Raw genomic sequence first — 9,731 nt, forward strand, 5'->3', positions numbered from 1 at the left:
TGTATGAGTGTTCTTTGTGTATATATGTCTGCAGCACCTGTGAGAGCCAGAAGAGGTGTTGGAGCCCCTAGAACTGGAGTTGCAGATGGTTGATGCTGTCACAGTCTACAAGAGCAGCCATCTTTCCAGCCCCGACAAATGCCTTTGAACACAGCTTCTCCATCTGTCCTTCTCTGACCAGCAGCCCTGCAGAAAGCCATCAAGGCACTCCACCCTGCCTGGAGTGGTCACACAGCAGCAACTCACTGTGCACAGGCTTCTTCTTGAGTCCTTACAAGGAGAGAAAAGTGTTATCTGTGTTTAGGGACCCAGGACTTGGCCAGAAAAGGGCAAATGACCTGCCCAAGTCACACAAATGCTTAGCTCTCCCATTCCCTCCAGGCCTGAGCATTTAACCTCCAACCCTTTGTACTCTGCTGGGAAGGAGAAAGAACCCTGGGGCTAAGAACCCAGTCTTGATGGTTGTGTGTCTGAGGTCAGCTTGTTCTCCAGTCTAGGGCCAGGTCCTTCCTCTCTCAGGGCCTTTTCATTCCTGTGTAACAAAGAGGTCAGCGAGGGCCTCCCAGGGCCGCTCTTGTGTGTATGCTTAGCAGCACCTTCTAGAACAACTACTAGATCCCGATCCTGCTTAGCTGAAGACTGGCCAAATACTGGAGATGGAGAAGGATGGAGAGGAGTTAGCTGCTGCAACCACTAACCCCCTGTCTCCCTTTTTTAAAGCAAAAAACTTCCTTTTGAGCTCAGCTGTAGGATACTTACACTGGGGCTCCATCCCCCGTGTCTGTCACAGTTTTTTTTTTTTTTTTTTTTTTTGGTGATGGTTTGTGTACCCTTGGTTGTCGTGGAACTCACTCTGTAGACCTCAAGCTCAGAGATCTACTGGCCGCTACCTCCTGAGTTCTAAATTTAAAGGCATGCAATACCACCACCTGGCTTGAAGACTTTGTTTTTTTTTTCTTTTGGATAAGTGTTTTTGCCTGCATGCATGCCTGTGCATCACATGAGTGCTCAGTGTCTAGAAGAGGGTGTCAATCCCCCTGGAACTGGAGTTTCAGGGTATTGTTTGCTGCCAGCTGGGTTCTGGCAACTGTCTTAGCAGCTAAGCCATCTCTCCAGCTCTAACATGGGACCAGTACTTTTATCCACTGAGCTATCTTAACACCTTTTAAGAGGAGTATTTTGAGCAGGGTATCATAGTGCATGCCTTTGATCCTAGAGGGGAGGCACAGCAGGCAGGAGTTGGAGGCTAGTTTATTAGCAAATTCCAGGCCAGCAAAAGCTATGTAAGACTCTATCCTCTCTCTCTATATATATTGAGACAGCTTTTCATGTAGCCTAAGCCGACCCTGAACTTATTTTTATTTATTTATTTATTTATTTATTTTTTCAAGACAGGGTTTCTCTGTGGTTTTGGAGCGTCCTGGAACTAGCTCTTGTAGACCAGGCTGGTCTCAAACTCACAGAGATTCGTCTGCCTCTGCCTCCCAAGTGCTGGGATTAAAGGCATGTGCCACCACCGCCCAACCTGAACTTATTTTGTAGCTCAAAAATAACCTTAAACTTGTGATCCTCCAGCTTCTACTCCTGAACACCAGGATTGTAAACTTGCCTCCCTCCCTCCCTCCCTCCTCTCTCTCTCGCTATTTGAGAGGCTTGGCACAGTCCTATGTTCTCATTCATCGATTCATCGTGGTCTTGGCAGCCAAGTAGGTAGCTGGGTCTAGTCCTCTACCAACTGGAAAGCCCAGCAGAATGCTTGCAAGGCCAGCCAGGGAGTTGGTGAGCAAGCTGGTGCCCTTCCTCCAACTTAGGGCCACCTCCTTTGACACAGAGGAGAGAGAATGAAGATAGGGCTAGTATTTCCCATTGGCTTCAGAGGAATGGCCCAGTGCTCTAAGGGAAAGGGCTTGGCTGTGATTCACAGGAAGAGACTTCAGCTTGCTAGAGTCCCATTTCTAGGTTCTGGCCTTGTCTCCCTCCTCTTGCCACGCTGGGGGAAGGCCTTGGGAATCCTGCTGTTATCTTCTGATGGCAATTGCCCATTTTAGTCAGTGTCTACCAAGTTCTTGCCACAGGGTCAGGCTCTGTGCAAACCCTGGGAAACCTGAAGACTCAGGTATGGAACTAGACAGCCTGCACCCACACCTACAGAGGAACTGTTAGGAATTCTGCAGAAACTTCCCAACCTCTGTGGATCTGGACTCCGCACCAGAAGAGATGGATCCAGGTTTGGACAGGTCTGGAGTGTAAGGATTGTTGGGTTCATCCTTCTAGATATCAGTTCCTCTCCTCTAGGCAGCAGAGGCAGGGTGGGATCTTTCGTCAGCCTTTCTATGCACACAAGTTGGCTATGGCTCTCTTCAGTTCTTCCTAGTCCAAGCAGGAGACAATGCATGTATTCAGCTCTTTGCTCTTGGGTTTTCCTCTGAGTGAAGCCAGGAGATGAAAGGTCACTCCTGCTTCCAAGTACAACCTATCTTCCTCCTATCTTGCCTGTTTTTTTTTTTTTTTTTTTTTTTTCTGAGGCAAGTTTACTCTTGGGCAATAGTGACACTTCCCTAACTGATTTCTGGTCATAGGTGGGTCACAGGCTGAATGTTTTAAAAGTATGTGATATCCATGGAGGCATGCATGGGCCAGCACACATGTGGAGGTCAGAGGGCAACTCTGGGGAAGCAGTGCTCCCCTTTCACCTTTATGTGGGTTCTAGGGACTGATCTCAGGTCCTCAGCCTTGTGTTGCAAGTACCTTTACCCACTGAGCCATCTTGCTGGCCCCCAGACAGAATACTTTGGATACCTCATATACCTCCTCTTAGTAGAGAATAGTATCCATTATTCCCATCTTACAGGTAGAAGAATTGAGGCTCAGACTCACCTAGGGCTGAATGGCCAAGGATTCTGACCAGACATGTTGGACACCTGACACCTAAGCATTAGGCTTTCTGTTCTGCTGCCTTCAGGGTCCACTCCAACAATGCCCTCCCTAGACTACAAGATGGGGGCTTTGCAGCATATTCAACTTCTCTAAATGGGTGTATGCCTTTAAGCCTTTTTGCATTCTAATTATCAGCAAAATAAAACCAAGAGAGCTTTGCTTGTTTATTTTAAGTCTGAATCAATTGAAAAAAACAAAAACAAAAACAAAATCTGCTTTTCACCCCTAGGTTCTTGGCGTTCAAGTGGCTAGCTGCTGTGAGGACCATTCATTGTTTCTTCCTGTTTCCACCATCCCAGCTGCTACCACCACTAGGCCATCAGCAAGATCAGTAGGTAGAGAGGCAAAAGGAGATTGTCTATCTGAGTAGTGTACGCTTCCAGGAGGGACACGGTACTGATGGACCCCAAAATCCAAGCATAACTGTAGTTCAGGTCTACTCCACTGTCAAAGATTAAGATCAGAGCTACAGAGATGATCTGTGCAAATATAGAAGTCATAGTCCCCTCGAATGTTTTCTTAGTCCCAGGCCAGCGGATCTCTCCCATGGTGCTGCCAAATATGGAGGCCACAGTATCACCCACACCCACAGCCAGGACTCCAGCATAGGGGACCAGGGCTCTTGCTCCTCCCAGGCTGTCCTTTTGTGCACAGGGCCTGGGAATCAGCCAAATGGGAAGAGACATGCCCAGAAGCAGATAGATGTGTGTTAGGATAAGGGGTCCACTGTCTCGTTCATCCAGGAAGAGGGACAGAAGGCTCCGCAGAGTGTGACCCAAGGGCTTGATTCGGAAATAGCGCACATACTCCAGGAAGATGAAGACTGCCAGACATATAGTAGCAGCCACATACAGCAGTGGCCGGTCAAAGACGATCCCTGGGATGTAAGTGGCTACCACAATGAAGTGAAAATACTTTCTGGTAATGGTAGGAGCCCTGTGCTTCTTAGACTCAGAAGATGATCGCTTGGCATTCTGGTACAGCACCACCAGGCAGGCCATGGTGGCCAGCAAAGACCAATACGCTAGGAGGTAGATGCGAGTTTCTGTGTAGAAGAGGAACTGAAGAAGCCAGAGCAGAGGGTTCCTGCGAATGAGCCAGTGCAGCCAGGGCAGAACCACACCAAGGCCTAGCACACAGGTCATGAGGTGGAAGAAAATGGAAGAGGCCCAAGTGCCTGAGTCCATGAAGACAAAGAGAGTGCTGAAGAAGACACCCATGAGCACCATCCCTACCACCACCACCAACAGGAAGAAGTCCACTGGGTCCCCTTGGCTTTCAGTCAGAGAGCGCTTGATGAGTTGGTTGAGGACGAAGCTAATGGCACCCAGTACCAGCAGTGCCTCTCCAGGAGTGAAGCACCGGGGCAGCAGGTACAGCAGGATCATGTTGAGATAAACAAATATCAGCAGGACTTCCAGGACCTCGATCACCTCGCCCACGCTGAGGGAGTGCTTCATAATATAAATGATAATGCCTCCGGCCAAACCCGAGATGGCACAAGTATTGGTGGGCACAGGGCGAGTGATGCCCAGGGCCAACACAGAGGAGAAGAGGGCCACTGCCATGCCAGTGGCTGCAACCACAATGCCGAAGCGCTCGAAGTACGGGTTCCCCGCAGTTTGGCAGCGCTCCTTCATGACCAGCCCAAACAAGGGCATGACCATGGAGGCCGGCAGTAAGCCACTGTTCGCGGACATTCGGAACTGGAAAACGGCATTCCCCTGCTGGAGCAGCCGGTCCCACTTGTACTGGACGTAGAAGGCCTGCACTGCGAGGGCCACGGCGCACCACGAGTATCGGTCCCACACCACAGCGTGGATGCTCAGCACCACTGCGAACACCACTGCAGCCTCCGCTAGGACCGACCCGCTCAGCGGAAACCCAGACTCCGGGACTGGGGGAGGGCACTGTCGGGTCATGTCTCTAGGTCTGGGGCTCTTGGGGAAGCTTGGTGACTAGGGACGCCTTGGCCTCTGAGGCCCTCAAGCAGCCAAGCAGAGGGCAGCAACTTCACCCAGCCAGCAACCTTCTCCAGCTTCCAAAAGGGTGCTCCACTACGGGCCACTGTGAGGCCTGGGAGCCGGCGCACAGTCACCCTCCACCGCCTCCAACCTACGGTGTAGCAGACGTTTGCACTCTTCACCTCTCACAGGCTCCACCGCCTCCACCGCGGACACCACTCAGCCATGGGCAGCGCCATCTTGACAGCCCCATCCTGGGCCCGTCCCCCCGTCACGTGACGGAAAGCACCGCCCCTCGTCGTACGGTGCGCGGTCACGTGAGCCTGGCGTATGGGGGCGGGGCTGGGACGCGCGCGCGAAGATGGCGGCTGCCGCCGGTGGGCCGTGTGTGAGGTGCGGAGTGGGGCGCGGCGGCGGCGGGGGTGGCCGTGCGGTGCCGGGTGGGCGCAGGGCGGGAGTTGGGAATGGGATTCGGCGGCAGTGGAGGAAACGAGCCCAGGCTGGGTGGACGGACATCCGCCGGGGCGGCAGTTAGGTCCAAACCGTCCCCTCTCGCGGGGCTGAAGACACTTCTGGAGCGGGCCGATCGCTCTCCCTTCCCTTTCCGCGATTTCTATGCCTCATGTCTCCCCACGCTCCCGCGCTTCCTCCACCACGCTCCCCGTAGGCACTGCTGGACATCTCGGGGTCGCCTGGAAGACACCCCCACTCCCGGGCCCCGCCGTAGTGTCCCCGCGCCCTGCCCCGCCTCGCGTGTGCCTTGCCCACGCCGCGGGTTCTTCCCGCGGGCATCCTTAGTTCCCGCCTTCCTTTATTTTTGGCTGATGCCGGTATTGATTAAATCAGCAGACGTGCCTTTATCTTCCAAGCGATTCCGGGTGCTGTGCCAGCCTTCGGACACAAGATGAATTGTTACCAAACAAGCTCACGGTTCTCACTTAGGAGTGCTTGTTTTGTTTTGAGGCTAGGTCTCTTGTACCACGGGCAGGCCTTGAACTCCTATCCTCTTGCCTTTGCCTTCTTAGTGCGGAAATAACGGACGTGAATTACGAGCCTTGCTTGTCTTTCTTTAAAGAGCGCTTACTAGCGCCAGATCCTGGGAAAGTGCCTTGCACGCCTTATCTCATTCATTCCTCACAAGTAGGCGACAGGCGCCTCCTGTTACACACGACACAGAAGTCCGATTCAGAAGGTAGTTCCCCTTCTGCCCCTCGTGATAATCCTCAGGAGGATTCGGATGCAAGGCTATCAGGCTAAAACCATAACCAGGCCTCTGTGCTCGGTACATCTTCCACATTGTAGACGAGACAACCCACTCCTAAAACTTAAAGCTCTCACCTGGAACTGACTCTGCTAGCTTTATTTGGTCTTGTTTCCCGAGGAACTCTTAAACACGCAGACAACCATGTAAACGTCTCCCACATTGTCTGTCTTTCTCTCCATCAGCCTTTTGGCCTTCCAGTGGTAAGATTTCCTTTACAGAGTCCTGTGAGAAGATGCGATCCTTGGGAGGGCCATTTTCCTTTCCTTCCCTCTGCTCTTTCGTCCTAGCCCTTGTAGCCACAGCTATGGGTATATACTTGTATGAAACTTGGAAAAAATGTTTTTTTTTCTAAAGGAAAGGAAAATTTTGGCTTGTGGACAGACTTTCAGCATGTTGAGGAACATACCAAACCCTTCCTTGAGGACGGACTTTGACTGATCCTAGGGTATTTATTTTTATTTTGGGGTCCTAGGAGATCACACCCAGGGCCTCAGGAATGCTAGGCAAGCACTCTGCTACTGCCTGGGGACACCTAGTGGTGTTAGGAGAGTAACTTTTAGCTTTGAAAAGCACGCTCCCTAGCCGTTGGGAATAGTGGTCTCTCTTTGAAAGCCTGAATCTGGCTCAGGGAAGCGTCCCTTCTGTTCCTTCTGCATATCGTTTTGGAGTTGACTTTAGAAGTCACCTTTCCATTTTAAGCTCCGGCTTTTCCAAGTGGGAATCTTTGAATCTTTTGTGTGTGCAGGTGTGTGCCTGTGGAGGCTGTTGGGTGTCTTTCTTAGATCTGTTTTACCGAGGCAGAATCTCCTGGATCTGGAGCCTGCTGCTTCAGCTTGTCCAGCAAGCCAATTTAGACTCGGCTTCCCAGGTCTCCTTGTGAGCATTAGGATTACTGGGCTCTCACCCCCGTCTGGTTTTCATGTGGTGCTGGGGATCTGGAGGTGCCTTATGGAGCCATCTCAGTGCTGTGCTGTTCTTTTAGAGGCTTACTGAAGTGAGTGCAGCCTGTGTTCTGTGTGTGGCCTAGACTTGGTCTGGCACTGTAACCACCTGCCTCAGCCTTTCTGCTGCTGCAGCTGCAGGTGTGTGCGGAGAACGTAGCCCTGGGCAACCACTCAGGAGCTTATGACAGTCGCTCAGAATTCGGCAGAAAGTTGGTTTGAATATTGGCGTTTTGAGTCTCTTGTGTTTGTGGAAGTCTGAGTGGTGCAAGTGTGTGAAGAAAGTAAAGCAAGCCACTGTTTGAAAAGCCGGCACTACTACTATTGCTGGGCCCAGTGTGGTGATGCACACATTTAATCCCAGCAAAGACGGGCTAGAGCTAAACAGTAAAACTCTCTCAAAAAAGTTAAAAGCTGGGGCTCAAGAGATGGCGCAGAGATTAAGAGTGCTGACTGCTCTTCCAGAGGTCCTGAGTTCAATTCCCAGTAACCACATGGTGACTCGCAGCCATCTGTAATGAGATCAGATGCCCTCCTCTGGCGTACAGGCATGCGTGCAGAACAGTATAAATACTTTTTTTTTTTAAGTTAAAAGCTATTGCTGCTAAGCTCATTCCTAGCTTACATGAGAACTGTGCAGCTCCTCTGGAGTCAGGTAGACAGCAGCTGCATTTCTTTCTATGTACAGTGTAACTTTCTCAAAGGGACTGTTTTCATTAGAGTAACTTGGCTGGCTCAGCGTTCTCCAGTTGGACTCTCATTATTCTTTGTGTTTCATCCAAAAGTTTTCTTTAAACATTTTTTCTTAGGCATTTTATTTATTGTTTCTACGAGCATTTGCCTACATGTTTGTTTGTGCATCACTCTGTAGTGCCCTGGAATTGGAATTACAAAGAGTTGTGAGTCACTTTATGGTGCTGGGAATTTAACCTGGGTTCTCCAAGTGCAGCCTAAGTTTTTGTGCACCAGGTGTGCTAGCCCACAGAGGCTGAAGAAGGCATTGATTCATCTAGAACTGGAGTTCCAGGCAGTTGTTGTTGTGCCAAATATAACTGGACTGTTTTTGGACTGCCAGCTCCTGAAAAGTGATATGGAGGCTTTTTAAATTTTCTAAAAAGATCTATCTATCTATCTATCTATCTATCTATCTATCTATCTATCTATCTATCTATCTATCTATCATGTATATAGTGTTCTGTCTGCATGTGTGTCTACAGACCAGAAGAGGGCGCCAGATCTCATTATAGATGGTAGTGAGCCACCATGTGGTTGCTGGGAATTGAACTCAGGACCTCCGGGAAAAGCAGCCAGTGCTCTTAACCTCTGAGCCAGCTCTCCAGCCTGGCTTTTTTTTATTTTTATTTATTTATTTATTTATTTTGGTTTTTTGAGACAGGGTTTCTTTGTAGCTTTGGAGCCTGTCCTGGAACTAGCTCTTGTAGACCAGGCTGGTCTCGAACTCACAGAGATCCTCCTGCTTCTACCTCCCAAGTGCGGGATTAAAAGTGTGCGCCTGAGGCTTTTTATTAATTATGAAAGCTTGGATTTATCTTAGGCTTGTTCCCAACTAGCTCTTAAAACTTAAATTAACCGATTTATTATTAATCTACATTCTGCCACGTGGCTTGTTACCTCTCCTCAGTTCAGTATGTCTGACTTCTGCAACATCTGACTGGCAATTCACCTGCACCTCCAGTTCTTCCTATTTCTCTCCAGAAGTTCCACCTATCCTCTCCTGTCTAGCTATTTAGCTTTTTATTAAACTGATTGTAACGTGCCTTAGGCAGGTGAGGAAGGACAAAGACACATCTTTATACAATGTACAAAAAGATTATCAGATTATCTCAGCAAGTTGTGAGTTACTTTATGTGGTTGTTGGAAACTAAATCCAGGTCCTCTGCAAGAGCAGTAATTGCTCTTAACTGAGCCATTTCTTCTGTTGTTATTTACTATTTTATTATAGTGTGTGTGCTGTGGTGTGTGTGCAGGTCAAAGGACAACGCTGGAAAGTTGGTTCTCTCCTTCCAGCTTAATATGAATTCCAGGGTTGACAAAGTCAGGTCTCCAGGCTTGTGTGGCAAGTGTTTTTGCCCACTGAGCCACCTGCTGATCCTCTGCCTCTTAGAAATGAAATTCTGTGTTGTCTTCTTGAACTTTAGATTAATGGCATATATGTTTGCTTATTTTTACATTTATTTGTTTATTGTATGTATGTGGGTGTCTGTTTGCTAAGGAGTACATGTGGAGGTCAGGGGACAACTTGTCAGAATCGGTTTCTTCCTTTCACCATGTGGGAAGGTTTTGGGGATTCAATTCATCAGGTTTAGTGATAGGCACATTTACCTACTGAGCCGTCTTGTTGGCTCATCAATGTATTTTTTTTTTAAAAAAAAGCAAACTTCTTTGTGTGTGTGTGTGTGTGTGTGTGTGTGTGTGTGTGTGTGTGTGTGTAGGTGTAGGAGAGAGCATGAGTGTGGCACCATGGCAGGTGGCCAAAGGACATTTTTGCGAGTCAGTTCTCTTCCACTGTGGGGTCTAGGGGTTGAGCACAGGTCACAAGGCTTTTGCAGCAAGAGCTGTACTTTGCCAGCCCAGTCAGTACTTTTTTTTTTTTTTTTATTTTTC

The 9,731-nt window shown here is 49.3% G+C and overlaps 1 protein-coding gene across 1 annotated transcript; it reads right to left on the minus strand.

The window, feature by feature from the left end:
- Window positions 1-3,082: 3,082 nt before the first annotated feature.
- On the minus strand, window positions 3,083-5,308 carry Dolk (dolichol kinase). Its single transcript, XM_050154970.1, has one exon. The coding sequence runs from the start codon at window positions 4,857-4,859 to the stop codon at window positions 3,249-3,251; it is 1,611 nt and encodes a 536-aa protein (XP_050010927.1). The 5' UTR covers window positions 4,860-5,308; the 3' UTR covers window positions 3,083-3,248.
- Window positions 5,309-9,731: the final 4,423 nt, after the last annotated feature.

The sequence above is a fragment of the Alexandromys fortis genome, unplaced genomic scaffold, assembly GCF_014885135.2.
Source record: "Alexandromys fortis isolate MF-2015 unplaced genomic scaffold, M_Fortis_MF-2015_v1.1 scaffold_72, whole genome shotgun sequence".
Taxonomy (NCBI): domain Eukaryota; kingdom Metazoa; phylum Chordata; class Mammalia; order Rodentia; family Cricetidae; genus Alexandromys; species Alexandromys fortis.